The sequence below is a fragment of the Apodemus sylvaticus genome, chromosome 10 (assembly GCF_947179515.1).
Source record: "Apodemus sylvaticus chromosome 10, mApoSyl1.1, whole genome shotgun sequence".
Taxonomy (NCBI): domain Eukaryota; kingdom Metazoa; phylum Chordata; class Mammalia; order Rodentia; family Muridae; genus Apodemus; species Apodemus sylvaticus.
In genome coordinates this window covers 38,658,308-38,675,015 of record NC_067481.1, presented here as the reverse complement: position 1 = coordinate 38,675,015, position 16,708 = coordinate 38,658,308, and the positions used below count along the sequence as shown (strand labels likewise).

At 50.4% G+C, this 16,708-nt stretch overlaps 1 protein-coding gene across 1 annotated transcript; it reads left to right on the top strand.

Moving 5' to 3' along the window:
- Positions 1-6,739: 6,739 nt before the first annotated feature.
- On the top strand, positions 6,740-15,551 carry Ca4 (carbonic anhydrase 4). Its single transcript, XM_052195521.1, has 8 exons — positions 6,740-6,855; positions 11,707-11,760; positions 12,547-12,702; positions 13,324-13,469; positions 13,579-13,665; positions 13,777-13,843; positions 13,952-14,115; positions 15,143-15,551. The coding sequence occupies exons 1-8, from the start codon at positions 6,801-6,803 to the stop codon at positions 15,335-15,337; spliced, it is 924 nt and encodes a 307-aa protein (XP_052051481.1). The 5' UTR covers positions 6,740-6,800; the 3' UTR covers positions 15,338-15,551.
- The last annotated feature ends 1,157 nt before the right edge of the window (positions 15,552-16,708 follow it).

The following is a 16,708-nucleotide window of genomic DNA, read 5'->3' as shown; positions in this document are numbered from 1 at the left end:
CTGAGATTTTGAGAACTTTAAGCCTTTGGTTGGTGAAACCATGACTTGTTAACGTATTGCAAAAGGTTTTTACCCAATAGTCACAGGATGTTAGATCTGACTTTATCTGTTAAGCCACAGGATGTTAAGTGTTATTTTGTGTCACAACTGAAGTTTCTCCAGCTCTTTCTAGAAAGTTCCCAGAAGTCTATCAGACCTTTCCCGGAATCTTGTAGTTGGATTCAAACGGTACCCACGTGAGAGTCAGATCTGAGGGAGGTAAGTTTGGGTACCAGTGAGGCTACCATGGTAACCCAGGGCAATGAAGCTCCAAAGTCTATTCTCATCTGTGGTCCAGCCCCATCCCTGAACATAAGGCATCTTGGTTTTCTGTGCACCGTTACATGTATTTGATTTCTTTTCAGCTAGGAGCACCAGGAGTAAAGGGACTGAGCTACCTTGTGCGCCATGCTTGTTAGTCCCCCAAAAAGAAAATCCAAATATGGGGCTGGAGAGATAGTCCAAGCAGTTAAGAGCACTGGCTGCTCTTCCAGAGGTCCCAAGTTCAATTCCCAGCAACCACATGGTGGCTCACAACCCTCTATAATGGGATCTGATGTCCTCTTCTGGTGTGTCTGAAGACAGCAAGAGTGTACTCACATACATAAAATAAATTAATAAGTTAAAAAGAAAATCCAAATCATGCATTATGGCCTGGTTTGGGTTCCCTCAACATGTACACACTGATGCATTTATCTAGAAAGATTGGCCACTGTACTCAGGGCTATTCCTGTCTTGGCTTCCCTGGGGCTGAAATTGCGAGCACATGCAGCTGTTACTCTCTCTCTCTCTCTCTGTCTCTGTCTCTCTGTCTCTGTCTTTCTGTCTCTCTCTCAATTTGGTTTTTTGAGACAAGGTTTCTCTGTGTAGCCCTGGCTGTCCTGGAACTCACTCTGTAGCCCAGGCTGGCCTCGAACTCAGAAATCCGCCTGTCTCTGCCTCCCAAGTGCCAGGACTACAGGCGTGCGCCACCCCTGCCCGGCTGCACATGTCTTTTTATGTGAGGACTAAGGATCCAAACTGAGGTCCTCATGTTTGTACAGCAAGCACCATTCCACCTGGATCCTCTCCAAAACCCCCATGAAAATTTACCTCTTAAAGACAAGTAGACCAAAGCCTAACCTCACTGAGAAAGCTGAAGATGTAGGTAGAGGCGCAGAGGAGGAGCTATCCTAATAAATGGAAATTCTTTCCCTCGGTGATGCTTTGGCCAAGGTCTCTTCATGCTGATTTACAGTGAGCCTAAGCCAAGCCTTCCATGCTTTCTTGTGTGTTTAAAAAAAACAAAGTTTTGTTTGTTTTTAAAGGAGAGAAATAAAGGAAACATAGAGCAGGTTGGGCCCCCTGTGCTGAGTTCCCTACCTGGATCAAACATCACTGTCCTGTCCCTTAGAGCCATTTCCCTGACACTGGGCATCCCTGCAGCTCTGGGGTCTGGCTTCCCCTCCAGGGGGTCCTGAGCCTTCTGAGTGTGCATCTTTGTGCTGTGTACAATGCTATTTATAGCAGTTCAAAGACAGATGCACCAAAGGCTTTTTATAAAAATGGGTAGTGTTGGAATGTATCTGTTTGGCCTTTAGAGTTATACAAACCTCATCCTCAAAACACCAGTTAGTGAGAATTTAGAAATAAAGATAGGAGATTAGAGTCTCCCAAGGATTAAAGTCTGGCAGGACTGCAAAGGTCCATAGACTTCTTAATTGAGGCCATAAAACAAACAGGCAAAGCTGCCTGGAGGAGGCAGAGTTCTCTTTGCCCAAGACCATCGACTTTACAAACAGCCGCTAACATGGCCACAGCCTTTGGAGGGAAGGAAAGAGTAGAGAATGTCCTTAGACTACAGGGTCAAGAGGACTGGGGAACAGCTCAGGTGGTAAAATACTTGCCACACCAGTTTGAGGATAGGCATTTGACACCCAGCACCTGAGTAAAAATCTGGGCATGGTGACAAGTGCTTGTCACCCCAGTGCTGGGAAGGCGGGACCAGGCTGGTCAGTGAGTGACAGGTCCCAATCAGAGATTTTATCTTTGAAAATAAGGGGGGGGGGGCTGCTGATGAGTTAAATCCCCAGAACCCACATGCTGTGACATGTATAACACACACATGTACACACCCATGTATACACAGGTGTACACACACACTCATGTTCTACAATATGCACATGGAGGTCAGAGACAATTTTCAGGAATTAGTTCTCTTCCCACAAACACATCCCTGGGATCAAACTCAGATTATCAGGCTTAGCAGCAAGCACCTTTACCCACTGAGCCAATTCATTGGCCGGCATGTAGTCTTTAATGAGTGCCTGGCACTAGCACCAGAGGTAGGAATCCCCTAGACATTCACGGATGAACCAGTTCATGCTGGTTCGAGAGGACAGCACTATGAAGATTTATCCATTCATGTCCTGGGCTACTCTCTTGCTTCCAGGGAACAGTCCAAGGTACTGTTAATGAGGGAGTTACTCCCACACGCTGGACCCAGAAACACTGAGAATGCCACTTCTGGGGTATTCAGTAACTGCTCTTCCAGAGGACCCAGGTTTGATTCTCTGCACCCACATAATGGCTTACAACCATTGTAGCTCTAGTCCCAGGAGATCTGACTCCCTCTTCTGGCCTCAACCACTACAGCCATGCTTGTGGTTCTTGGACATATGTGCAGATAAAAACCCAACCACATGAAATAATAATAAGAGAATGCCTAGGGGCTGGAGAGATGGCTCAGTGGTTAAGAGCACTGACTGCTCTTCTAGAGGTCCTGAGTTCAAATCCCAGTGATCACATGGTATCTCACAAACAGCTATAACGAGATCTGGCTCCCTCTTCTCATATGTCTGAAGGCAGCTACAGTGTACTTATAATAAATAAGTAAGTAAATAAATACATTTTTAAAAAAATGAATGCCTACTGCTATGATCTTTTGATTCTGAAATCTATTCGAGTGGTGCATGTGTAGAGTGGCGTGCATGTTTCTGTGTGCACAGATGTGTGTGTGTGAGTGTGTGTGTGTGTACATGTGTGTTCATATGTGCGTGTTATGCATGTCACAGCACATGTAGAGTTTGGAGGACAAATTTCAGGAGCCTTCTACAACGTGGGTTCTGGGGATTGAACTCATCAGTCCCCCACCCCACCCCACCCCCTTATTTTCAGAGATAAAATATCTCATTGGGATCTGTCTCTCACTGAGACATCAGTCTGGCACACACACATTCACACAAATAAAAACACTTAAAGAAATATAAAAATAAAATAAACACTATACAGACTTATCACCAAGAAACAGAAACAAAAAAAACAAGATAATATTTAAGCTGCAACTAAAACAGATCAGCTAAGGATGGTCAGGGGAACTCATCAACAGTACTTGAGACACAGCCCAACAAATCCCCCAAAGAGTCAGTGGGGACAGGAATCCAGGCAGAGCTCCCAATTGTTACCCTAGGCAAGCAGAAAAGTTCCCTTAATCTTTTAAAAAGCTGGATTCATGAAAACCTAGGATGTGTGTCTTTGATACAAAAAAGAATTTCACAAATAGCCAGTATGAACCAGAATTGGGTATTTACTAAAAATAGAAAGAAATGTACTCAAGAGAAGAATAAAAATACACCCCAAAGCTTGACTGTGGGCTGCTCAAAGAGTCACTGTAAACCATGGGGGGAAGGGGGTCAAGAGAAAGACTCAAGCACACAGCAGGACATACCCAAGTGTGGGTGCAGCCTTCCTAGGGGACTCACAGTTAAGTGTCTCAACGTTGCCACAGTTGGTGGGTCTAAGGGTTACTAAGAATGCATTATTCCCCCTTCTCTCTCCCGATGTTTTAAATGCATTGTGTGTGTGTGTGTGTGTGTGTGTGTGATAACTTGCAGGTGTTGGTTCTCTCCTTCCATTTTGTGGGTCCTGGAGACGGCTTGAACTCAGGTTGTTGGCCTGCGGGCTTTTACTCACTGAGCTATTACACTAGCCTTTCTATTTCTTCTCGATAAGGGGGACTATGGGGTCTTTGGGGGCGAAATCTGGAGGTGAAAACAGAGACTACTTAGGGGCACAAAGAGGAAATCCTTTTGCTCTGTAAGGAGGGTTTCTGGTAAGATTCATAAGCTGCAGTTGTACACCTAAGGAGACAAGCAAGCACTGGTTGCTTTTTGATTTTTGAAGCTGGGGCGAGGCTTCAACCAGACCTGGGCTGAGGGCTTCCTTTCTCTCCTCAGGTCCTGGTAACGTGTCCTGCCTTTTTCTTCGGCTTCTCATTGACCTCAGATGCAGCCCTTAGCTTTCCACTGCCTTGCCTGTCCCAGACAAGACCACACAAGTGAAAACCTGTGGACAAGCATTGTTAATCATGTTTGACTACCACACGGGCCATAAATCACACCCAGGCCTAGCAAACTTAGTTGTGACAGACAGGACTGGGTGGGTTCCCAGTATCTGTTTATTGGAGGAGGTCATGGGGACAGGATTCCACTTGGTCAGCTCCTCCCCAGCCCCACCCCCCTTTATAGAGGAGGAAGTTGCAGAGGGAAGGGAAAATTGCCCAAGGCCATCAGTGAGTCAGAGGAAGAGCAAAGACTTGAACTCAGGACCCTGGGCTCAGTAAGAAGAAGACAGTGCTTCTGGGCTGAGACACTGAGCAGGGCTTTCCCATGCTGGGCTGGCAGCGGTCTGGTCCATTCCAGTGCCTATTTCATCTCTAACCACGCTAAATCAGCCTTGGCCCCAAATGCTTGGAAAATGTGACAGGTGGCTGGTTATGGCAGACCAGGACCGGAGATAAAGCTGGAAATGATAGGACAGGGAAAGATGGGGTGGAGCACGCCGGAAGGCTGTTATAGCAAGGGCACCTGGAAAGCTAAGGGGTCAGAAATGTCAGGTGGGAACACTTGAGTGAGGTGTCATAACTAGTGTCCCCCAGAAGTAGCTTCCTCAGAGGGGCCATATAGAAGCCCGGCCAGAACACTTCCTGGCTTCCCACACTTTCTCTTCCAGGGGCCCCAGTACTATGGGTCTTTGGAAATAAATACAGAAATCACTGATGGATAGTAGCTTGCCCAAGCTATCACCTCTCTCCCCGGCTGGTCAGGGGGCTAGCCTAGGTCACAGGGACATCCTGAATCCTTAACTCCTCCTTTGTCATTCCTAAAAGGGACATTTTCAGCCCCACAAACACAAATCCACTCTCCAAATAAGGCTCAAGAGGGTGGGATCCCAAGATCCCCAGGTTAGAGGTTAAATTCCAGAGCAGAGCAGACAATGAGACCCTAATCCTGACAGGGACACCCTCCCCCAACCTCTCTGTAGGATCAAAGCTGCGGCTGTAGGCTGTGATCCTAGGCCAGAGATAGGAGCAAGCCAGACTCAAGAAGGGAGGAGGCGCCTTTGCTGGGATTGTTCTGATGGAGTCGTTCCTCCTCAGAGGTTCAAAGGCTGGTGCTGGGGTAGGGAGAGGGTGATGTGACGAGAATTTGGCAACCGATAGGGAAGTAGCTGGACCAGAAAAATGGGGCTTCCTGTTGAGGGAGGAGTCCAGGTGTATACTGCCTGATTCCTTGTCCATCTCCCCAGCCTTGTCCTAGAGTCCCTGTGAGACGTAAGGGACCTCCACAGAGAGTGACAGGAAGCGCTTGCCTTGAAGTGAGGCCAGACCCATTTCTCAGGATATGGGAGACCATTTCTTTGCGGAGGACTCTTCCTGTGGGAGAACTAGCGGTACATTCAGATCCTTGGTTTTTCTTTCTTCCCCAACTCTCACCTACCAGGTCAGGAGATCTCAAAAGCACTCCGTCCTTTCCCTAGGACACTGGGGGCTTTCCTAGAAAACAACTACACAGACCAATTTTCTATCGTGTCTCTCCGCCCCCTCACTTTCCCACTCCCTTAATTCCATACCCTTCCCAGCCCTCAGACCCTCCACTCCACCCCATCTCCTCGACTTAGCACAAAACTGCATTTTAGGGAGCTTAGCTCTAGGTAGGAAGACGGGTCTTGGTTTCTTTAAAATTGTGTTTGGATGTAGCTCACTGGTAGAGAGTGCTTGCCTAGTATGAGAAATACGGAAAGAAAAGGAGTGGGGGTGGGGAGGAGAAGGAGGAGCATCACCATCCTCGTAGTCGTCGTTGTCGTCGTCGTCATCATCATAATCATCATCTCCAGTCCCAAGAAAGAACACACAAAACAAAATCAAGTTTGGAACAGCCAGGAAGGAAAAAGCTGAGACTGGAGAGTCAGCTACCGCTTCCTCAAAGAGCCTCTCTGGGGCATCTTTTCAACAAACAGCATGGCAAATCTTTCAACCGTCCTGATTCTTGCATCCGTCCTGCCCCAAATCAAGTTTATTCCAAGGACATACTAGGAGACACTGAACAGTGGTTGGTGGCAGAATGATGGAGTCTGGGAAGATACCCTGTGAGTCAGGTACTTGAGGATAGCTCATCCTTGTTCCGGGATCAGTGACCAGGAATTGGATGCGGGCAAGGTGGGAAGACTCCGCTTCTAAGCTCTGAAGATGCAGAGTAGGTGAGGGGTCTTTTCGTCATGGGCTAAGGTAACAAGGTAGGCGGGGAGATGATTCTTTCCGACCTGAGACTGGACGAGGCAAGGAGAGACTCCGCCAGGAGGAGGAGCCGCCTCCCACGTCCTGCCGTCCGGGCTCCCCTAGGTCTTGGCTCTGCTATAAAGCCTCAACCAGCATGATCGCGACGACTCCGGTGGCTAGGTGGTGCTTGACCCTAGGCTGAGCAGTGTCTTTTCCCTCAAGCACCATGCAGCTCTTCCTTGCTGTGCTGGCGCTGGCTTACGTGGCCCCCTCTACTGAAGGTATCCTCGGGTGAACCTCTGCTCCCCCAGACCGGGTACCCTTCCAGCTGCGCGTAGTTTCGCCCAGGAGACCCTGAGGCTGCAGCGGACCTGGTTGTGTGTGAGCGGGGCCGCCTACACGTGTCCGCGGGAGGCTACGGGGGCGATGTGTGCTCGCATGTGCGCGGCCGCGGGGTGTCCGCGTGGTGGACGCGCGTGTGATCTGTGGTGAGGATGCTTCTCCGATCCGCCTGTATCCTCGGTCTTTTTCCGCACCTTGGTTCTCCTGGGTGAGCCCGTGAGTGGCGAGTAGCCAACTGTCCTGCAGGGACTCTGAGCCGGTAACTGTTGCCCACCCAGAACAAGCGCAGCAGGTTGGATGCATTGGGGTCCCGGTGTTCCTCTGACTCTAGGGTCCTGCCCCCTAATCTTCAAGCTCCCTTCTCCCCTTCCCCCTGGTGCTGGATTGGGAGCCTGGCGGGGGGCATCCCAAGACCCAAGTCCCTGGACAAGCCGGTCTTTCCGGACAAGGTGATTTTCGTTTAAAGATTAATGGTGAGACCGAGCTCTTAATTATTCTTCTAGGTGGGAGGTGGCGGTAGAGGCGTGTTAATATTTGATAAGGAGCTAAAGGCGATTCTAGCGGTTGGCACCTTCTCCACTACCCCATAGCTCTTCACAAAGACTTCATCTCTTAGTCCGCAGGCAAGCTTTCTGGCCCAACGGGCCAAACCTCCCTTCCAGAGTTAGGTGCTCTGCCCCGGAATGGAGGGTGGGGGTGGGGGTTCCGTGGGGAGGTGAGGGAGCTCTCAGCCACCCAGAAGGAACGAAAGAATTCCCCATCGCAGGACTTAGCTTGGAGGATGTAAGGCATCTTGCAACAACTCCAAAGCTCCTTCCTAGAGGAGGGAAAAGAGCAACTGATATAATGTTAAAGAGTGGAGTGTGTGTGTGTGTGTGCACTTAAAACGACTTAGTAAAAGGAAAATGTTTTTAAAGTAACGGGTGCCTTGTAGTTGTTCACCTTGGTTAAGTCGCATAATGTGTTCTGCCGTTTACAAATTGGGTTTAGTAGTTCTGTTCCTGGGTGCTGTTTTAAGGATAAAGGGTATAAGAGTTTAGGCAGTGCCCTTGGTTAGCACTCTACAAGACCGGTCAGTGACCTGGGGCCATCCATGTAAGCGGGGATCCATCTCAGCTAACTTCTTCACGCAAACTGTTCCATTTTAGTGCCAGGACCACCTTCCTTCATGCATAGTCCTGGCAGAATTAGAAAGTGTCCAGGTTGCGGGTAAAAATACTCAAAGAATGTACTCCCAGAGAGAGGGGATATCCCAGCCCTTTGGAGCTCTAGACCCCTAGCCTGGAAGGGCGAAGACTCTGCTCCTAGCACGGGTTCTGCTGAGCTGGTGGTTACTGGAGTCTTTCCCCTTCCCTCACTGTGAGGGTGGAAGGAGCAAGGTCCATTAAAATTCAGTCCTCTCTAAAGGCTCCTGTACCGAGAGCCAAAAATAAATCCTTACCTTAAAGGGGGGGCGGGAGGGCTTGTAACTAGGGACAGAGGACAGTGGCTTAGTGGGAGGGGGGCAATGTTCTGTCTCTAACCCCTGGTGGGGGCCTAGGTAGGACACAGAGCTGGGAGCCTCTCTCCTTGATGGTGGGTGTGACCAGAGGCAGGGGGCTTGTTGCTCTCTGCAAAGGATGCCCCTTGGAAGCAAGTGTGGGAGCCTGAGCTGACCAGTGCCCGGCCACCTAACTGTAAGATGCAGACCCCTGACCCCTGACCCCTGACCCCTGGCTCTGCATCCTCAGCATTGTTTTCCTGGCCACCACCTCCCAGAGAGTGTCGTTACAAGAGCGATCAGCCAAGCAGGTCAAAAGTCTCTATGATTAAGACAGTGGATCAGAGGTCACACTACAAACAGGGATCTGGAGCCAGAGCCAGGGAAGACAAGATTCCTGAGAAATGCCCAGATGGGCTACTGCCGAGGGAGGCAGGCCTCAGGGCTCTGCCCTTCCCCAGCTGGCCTTTTCCAGGAATAGCTTCCCCCTGGGCCCCAAGTGCTAAGGAGGGGCTGCTCTCCCATGACTCTTAATGGAAGCCCCATTCTCCTTCCGGGTCCTCTGAGGGCCAGTGACCCAAAAAGATGTTAATAGTCCCTCTCCTCGCTGTGACTGGCCAGTTCTTCATCCAGTCTGAGAGTTTGGGGTAGTGCCTCTGTCTCTGGAGAACCTTGAGGCTCAGACAAGGAATCTCTCTGCAGAGAGAGATTAAGCAACAGGCAGAGAAGAGGCCGAGCGGGTGGGGAAGGCTAGGGAACAGACTCCAGCTTCCTGAGGCAGTCTGCCCACCTCTAGCGGCGAGGGCCGCTGCCATCTGCAGACTCCTACATCTCTCTCCCAGTGCAGCAGCTCCTGGAGGGTAAACCACCATGGGGAAGACCCTGCATCTCTAAGCTGGAAGGAATTCTGACACAGTGCTAGGAAACTAGTAAATCCAAAGTGGCCCTGGGAGGCCAGTTTCCAGGAGGGCTCACTCAGCACTGGAAGGAAAAAAAAAAATCCCACAAAGCCCCCAAGAGGGAAGGCAGATGACTCAGTGTGAGGACACATTGCTAAGCAGAGTACAGCTCTTCTCCTAGGAATGTCCTCATCTGTGAGCCCTTTCCAAGTCACTCCACGGCTTTTCCTCTCCTGCCTTGGATTAGCTTTGGCCATCTGCTCACTGACAGTAGGCCAGGGAGGAGGGGAAGAGTTGTCTGTGAACTTAGCGCATGAGTATAGGCTGCCTGGAAGAGTTCATATCACCTCTCATTTAATCCTCTCTACAGCCTCATGGGTGGACATGTTAGCTCCATTTTACAGATGCTAAAACCAAACAGAGTAAGGAACCATCTTTAAACACAGGATTTCTACTGGCCAGTCAGAATAAGGGATCGTCCTTTAAATACAGGGTTCCTAAATGGCTCTATCAAGAATTCTAATTGTAGCCTGGCGGTGGTGGCGCACGCCTGTAATCCCGGCACTCTGTGAGGCAGAGGCAGGTGGTGGCGCACGCCTGTAATCCCGGCACTCTGTGAGGCAGAGGCAGGTGTATTTCTGAGTTCGAGGCCAGCCTGGCCTACAGAGTGAGTTCCAGGACAGCCAGGGCTATACAGAGAAACCCTGTCTGGAAAACACCAAATCCAAAAAAAAAGAAAAAGAATTCTAATTTTGGGGCAGGAGAGATGGCTCAATGGTTAAGAGCACTGACTGTTCTTCTGAAGGTCCTGAGTTCAAATTCCAGCAACTACATGGTGGCTCACAACCATCTGTAATGAGATCTGACGCCCTCTTCTGGTGCTGTCAGAAGACAGCTACAGTGTACTTACATATAACAATAAATAAATCTTTAAAAATAAAGAATTCTAATTCTGGCTGGGCAGTGGTGGTGCATGCCTTTAATCTCAACACTTGGGAGGCAGAGGCAGGTGGATTTCTGAGTTTGAGGCCAGCCTGGTCTACAGAGTGAGTTCTGGGACAGCCAGGGCTATACAGAGAAACCCTGCCTCAAAAACCAAACAAACAAAAATTCTAATTTTGGGGCTGGAGAGATGGCTTAATGGTTAAGAGCACTGACTGCTCTTCCAGAGGTCCTGAGTTCAATTCCCTTCATGGTGGCTTACAGCCATCTCTAATGGGATGCAGTGTCCTTTCCTGGTGTGTGTCTGAAGATAGCAACAGTGTACTCACATGAATAAAATAAATAAATTCTTTTTTGTTGTTGTTGTTTTTTTTCCTTTGGATTTGTTTTTTTCTGAGACAGGGTTTCTCTGTATCGCCCTGGCTGTCCTGGAACTCACTCTGTAGACCAGGCTGGCCTGGAACTCAGAAATCCACCTGCCTCTGCCTCCCAGAGTGCTGGGATTACAGGCGTGCGTCACCACCACCCGGCAAAAGAATTCTAATTTCAGATGAAATGCTTCATTCACCCGGTTGGTGAAAAAGCATGTTGTTTTGTCTCTGTCTTTCTGTGTGTGTGTCCGTCTCTGTCTTCTATCTCTCTGCTCTCTGTCTGTGTCTCTGTCTTTCTCTCCTGCAGACCTTACTTCTAGAGCGGATTTAGTTATATAGGACGGGTGGAGCAGAATGCCTGCATGTGCCACGCCCCTCGTGGCCCCTCTTCAGTACCTTGCACTGCTGGGTGACAGGATTGTGTTGTTGCCTTCTTCAGGCATGCTGATGGTTCAGTCTTCAGAATTGTGACAATTCAGAGCAGGCCTTGAGAAAGCAAGAAGGTGGCTGAGGAGGCGTTGTTGGTCCTCCGTGGCCTGGATGAGCGCCCCTTCTCTGAACTTCCTGTCCCCTCAAGGCAGTCTGACTGGAAAATTGCACCGTACTCCATTGTTCCAGAAAGGAAGGTGGTCCCAATCCTTCACTCTCACCCGAGCCTCCTCTTAGGTTACTGGAAGGAGGCAGAAGGGAGGAGGGAGGAGAGGCTGATGAACCAGGGACAGAGCTGAGCCCTTAGGGAGAGGGAACCCTGAAGATTCCTGCTAGGCATGATGGGCAGTCTGTGTTGCTGACATTCCTATGCTTATTTTATTTTATTTTATTTTATTTTATTTTATTTTATTGAGACAGGGTTTTTCTCTGTAGCCCTGGCTATCCTGGAACTCACTCTGTAGACCAGGCCTGCCTTGAAATCCTGCCTCCAAAGTGCCACCACCTATAAAGTCTACCTCCCTGGGTACCTCAATCCCACACCCAGAAACCTTCTGTCTCAACCCGAGGGCTTTAACGCCAGAGTTTCGCCCAGGCTCTGGCTTCCAGGACTATGTGAAGGAGTTACATGCACACTTAAGGCTCACATTCTTCCTCTCTCTGTCCCAGACTCACATTGGTGCTATGAGATTCAAGCCAAGGAGCCCAGCAGCCATTGTGTGGGTGAGTACTGCCAGTCTTTCACCGGCAACTTCCAACAGGCACACTGGCACACATTTCCAGTACTCAGTGAACAGGTGACAATGAATGACACCGGGAGCTAAATTAGCAGCATATTTTGCTTTTTTTTTTTTTCAACAAAGTGGAGGTTTGAGTCTGGTCAAGCCCTTTGAGGTGGAAGTGGGAGATGGTTCTTGGTAGTTTGTTTATCGAGTGCCCTTGGCACTTTTCCTACCGTTGACCAATTTCCCTGAGGCCTGCTGTGTTGAGGAACTCCTCTCTTGCCCCTACCCTCGCTGGATGTTGGAGTTGCCTGCCTGGCTCCTCCTCCCCACTCTACCCCGACTCCTTAGAGGTTGCCTTGTCCGGTCCAGGTTCTTTCTATAACATCTCTTCCAGAAGGACCTCCTCCACAATGTCCAAGGCTGAAAAGCCATCTCCCAAACAGTGGCTTTGAAACTTGCCAACATCCCCTGGAAGCTCCTTAGTTCCCACTGAGAAAGCCAGAGCTCAGCGTCATGAGGTTCTTCCAATCCCAGAGCTCTCAGCCATCAATGGCAAGCCTGCTTCTTCCTCCAGCCCTCTCTCTATACCCCCTCAGCCCTCAGCCACCTCAGAGACCCACCAGCCTGCCAATATCATGTCAGCATGTGGGAGGAAGAAGAGGAAGGCCAGGACAGACCTCTGAGCCTCGTGCCCCAATGCGGGACCTCCCCAGCACTCTAGGACTTTAACTCACATCAATGGGTCAGTGTGCCCTTGACTCTCAGACTTTTCTTCCCTGCTCAGGGCCTGACCAGTGGCCTGGAGACTGTAAGGAGAACCAACAGTCCCCTATTAACATCGTCACTGCTAAGGCAAAGTTGAACCCCAGACTGACACCCTTCAACTTCGTCGGTTATGACAAAAAGAAGCAGTGGACGGTTAAAAACACTCAACACTCAGGTGGGTCCTGCGTGGGCTGGGTAGATCCCCCGGCAGGGCTAACTGTGCAGGGATGGTGGGTCCCTTAAGCCTGGGGATGGGAGAAGCCACCAGACAAACTTGTAGAGGGGAAGGTACTCTAGCTAATTGGGTTTTCAGTCATTTCATCAGAACAGTGAGGGCAAAGGGAGCAAACCTTCCCGGAAGGAGGGAACCGACCTTTTTGAAACACAGAGGTGTGAAGTTGCTTGGGTGTTTGGGGAACTGTGAGTGGGAGCAGCTGTGTGTGAATTGAGGCCATAGAGGGAAGCCAGGAGCTGACCAAGGCCCAGAACAGGTCACCAGGGCTGAAGAGTTTGGAAATTATCGTGGGCGTACCAGGGCACCGTGGAGGGGAGTCAGAATACAAGCAGGCACAGGACAGGACTACCAGAGCGAGGTATGTGAGAGGTGAGGTGAGTGGGGAGGGGGGGGGCGGGGAGAGCAGTGAACAGCTAGGCAGGGTGCGAGCCACATCTCAAAACAGCATCCCTCAGGGACCAGGCCTCAAACAGTGAAGGTGAGAGGGAAAACCTGGGGTGGGAACTGAGAGGGCCAATGGGAGGCTGGAGTAAGGACTCTGCCCACTCTGGTATCTCCCAGTGGAGATGACACTGGAAGGAGACATGCACATCGTTGGAGGAGACCTGCCTACCCGGTATGAGGCCGTACAGTTGCATCTGCACTGGTCAGAGATGAGCGACAAGGGTTCAGAGCACAGCATTGATGGGGAACACTTTGCCATGGAGGTGAGAAGCGGCGGAACCGGGTCCTGGGCTGGGTTCCGGGTGTGCACTCATCTTGAGGAGGATGGGTGGTCCAGCTCCCCTAAGTCCTCCATCTGCATGTACTTCCTAGATGCACATTGTGCACAAGAAGATGACATCTAACAGCAACAAGGTGCAGGACTCCGACAAGCTTGCAGTGCTGGGGTTCATGGTTGAGGTAGGACTCCCATCCCCTCGATCCTGGAGGTCGCTTGGCCTCCAGAAAGAGCTGCTTGGCCGCAGCAGCTCCCAAAGAACCCATCTCATCCTTCTTTCCCTCCTGTCCCAGGTAGGAGAAACGACGAACAAGGGCTTCCAGCCCCTGGTGGAGGCACTATCCAGAATCTCCAAACCCTGTGAGTCAGGTTGGGGCAGGGGATGGCTTCTTCTGTGATGAGAGGGGTAGAGGCTCCAGGACTGCGGCTTTAAAGAGAGCCATAGTAAGGCTTTGTCTCCCACCCCAGATACAAACTCGACAGTGAGGGAGAGCAGCCTGCAGGACATGCTGCCCCCGAGCGAGAAACTGTATAGCTACTTCCGTTACCAGGGCTCACTAACCACACCAACTTGTGATGAGACCGTCATCTGGACTGTGTTCAAGGAACCCATTAAGATCCACAAAGACCAGGTACCCAGGCCTGGGGCAAGATGCCCTCTCTCTCCCATCTGGAGCCTAGTTCTTTGTTTTGTTTTTGTTTTGTTTTGTTTTTGTTTTTGGAGCCTAGTTCTTTAAAGCCCTATCTATTTGCTTGCAAGTCCCTGGGGTGGGAAGGTAAGATTCACAGAGTCAGACCTTGGGTTCCCACTGGTGGACACAGACAAGGAACCTCTGACTACCACTTTCCTGAACAGAGGGCCCAGGGAGAAGTCCTGGAGGGTGCTTGGAATAGGCTTCCAGAAAAGTGGGAGAGAGATGACTTGTTAAAGTGGGGAGCCAGTATTCCAAGGGGACCTGAGGTTGGACTTCCTTAGTGCTATTGGGAAGTCGCTCAACAAACAACACTTGAGTTTACAATAGCCTCTGTAAAGACAGCAGGAAACCCAGAGGAACAAAATCCCTTGGGCTTATAGCAGTGATTCTCAGTGTGTGATGTCAACATCTTCACCAGTGAGAATTTTTTAGGAATGCCCATTTGTAGGCTCACTCTATATCTATTGAATCAGATATCCTGGGGCTGGGGTCCAGGCATCGAGGGTCTGGCGAGCTCCTTCAGCTGATACTAAAGGATGCTGACCTCCAAGAATCACAGTACCATACCAACAGTGATGGTAACGGGCTTGAAAACATATCTGTAAGCCAAGCAGTGGTGGCACTTGGGAGGCAGAGGCAGGCAGATTTCTGAGTTCAAGGCCAGCCTGGTCTACAGAGTGAGTTCCAGGACAGCCAGGGCTACACAGAGAAACCCTGTCTTGAAAAAGAGAAAAAAAGGAAGGAAGGAAGGAAGGAAGGAAGGAAGGAAGGAAGGAAGGAAGGAAGGAAAAGTATCTGTAGAGGACGGGGAGAGACAGTGGTGCTTAGCTTCCCACAAATGCCTCACTTGTCACCCCTGGTAATCATTCTGAGCCCCTCTCTTCCTTGCCGATGTAAGCTATCTGGTCTGAGGTCACCCAGCAAAGAGCATTGCTTCATCTGCTGAGCCCAGTCTCTTTCACAGTTCCTGGAATTCTCAAAAAAGGTGTATTATGACGAAGACCAGAAGTTGAACATGAAGGACAATGTGAGGCCCCTGCAGCCTCTGGGAAGACGCGAGGTGTTCAAGTCCCACGCCCCAGGACAGCTGCTGTCTTTGCCCCTGCCCACTCTGTTGGTCCCCACACTCACCTGCCTGGTGGCCAGCTTCCTGCAGTGATGGTCCACTTCTGGATATCTGACCTCTGACCTCAGCCTTTACAGGATATGGCTTATCTTCCTTAATCTTTCCAGGTTGAACTTTGGGAACTATTACAATATGAGAAGTTGGCTGTGGTGTGCACACCTGTAATCCCAGCCCTGGGGGAAGGGGACAGAGACATGTGGGTCTCTGACCTCCCTCTATCACCAGATTAAATGAAATAAAGTATGGATGGATGTGTTTTTTAGAAAAACCCTTTGCAAGTTTTTGGTTGGTTGTTTTTTTGATAAGTCTCTGCGATTGCCCTGTTCCATGACAGGGCCGGGATGCTAAAGCCTGGAGATTTCTACCAGCCAGGCATGAATCACCCCACTTATCTATGTATGTGAACATCCTGTCAACACATACCCAACCTCAGAAAAATGTTAAGGTACCTTGGAGCACCAACGTGAAGAAAGTCAGAGGACTTCTCTTCCAGGCTCTTTGTTTTACAGTGAGGGGGAATGAAGCTCAAGAAGAGAGGCTGGATGGATGCTACACATCGGAGCAGGAGTGGAGCTGACTTGAGGTCCTGGGTGCCCACCCCTCAGATGGAGCCCTGGACTGTGTAATGGACAGTGGGTTCACTCATTTACTCAAGTACCTCTTGAGCTTGCCCTAAAACTGGGCAGGTTACAGGAGCAAACCAAAGAGATGCCTCCTCAGCCTTGGGGTTCTCAGGCTAGTCGCGGACAAAAGACTCACACTACCCGAGAGGTCAGAAGGAGAGACAAGCCAGGAAGGGCAGCTACAGTTTCCATGGATGGTCTGGTCGGGGCCAGGATCTGCAAGGGAAGGGAGCCAGTGAGTGCTCAGGGAAGGACGGATGGAGGACTCCTGTCAGGAAGCAGCAGGGAGGATGGAGAAGAGGAGGAAGGGAAGAACAGAGCTGCAGCCAGAGGGGTAGGAGTGGACAGTTGGTGAGTATTAAAGATGCCGGATCCATCAGTGATCCTGTGCCCAGGGCCAGGACGGAGCTCTCCCACGAGGTTGCAGAGGTGAGGGGAGGGCAGAGCCAGTTCCCAGGTTTCCAGGCTCATGTAGATGTGACAGGAAGAGTCAGAGAGCCAGGCTTCCTCCCCCACTATGTCTCTCTAGTGGAGGGACAGCAGGGAGTGTGTGTGTGTGTGTGTGTGTGTGTGACAATCTATGGTAGTGCTTGAGACACAAGAAGTGCCTATAAGGTCACAGGCCTTGAGCCAATAGGAGACCTAGAGCCAGCTGCTCTAGCTGCAGCTGTCCCCTATAGGAAAGGACAGATCACCCAGGACACTTGAGGCTTAGAAGGTCCTGCTGCTGGTAATCTAGGGGGGTTCTAGTTGGAGGGGGTGGTTACCCCAACACCCCCAA

Bases quoted from the DNA above. Each gene is read 5' to 3' on its own strand.
- Ca4 (XM_052195521.1), top strand. From the start codon at position 6,801: ATGCAGCTCTTCCTTGCTGTGCTGGCGCTGGCTTACGTGGCCCCCTCT. The intron at 11,761-12,546 runs GTGAGTACTGCC...TTCCCTGCTCAG, and splicing joins GCCCAGCAGCCATTGTGTGG to GGCCTGACCAGTGGCCTGGA. The intron at 12,703-13,323 runs GTGGGTCCTGCG...GGTATCTCCCAG, and splicing joins TAAAAACACTCAACACTCAG to TGGAGATGACACTGGAAGGA.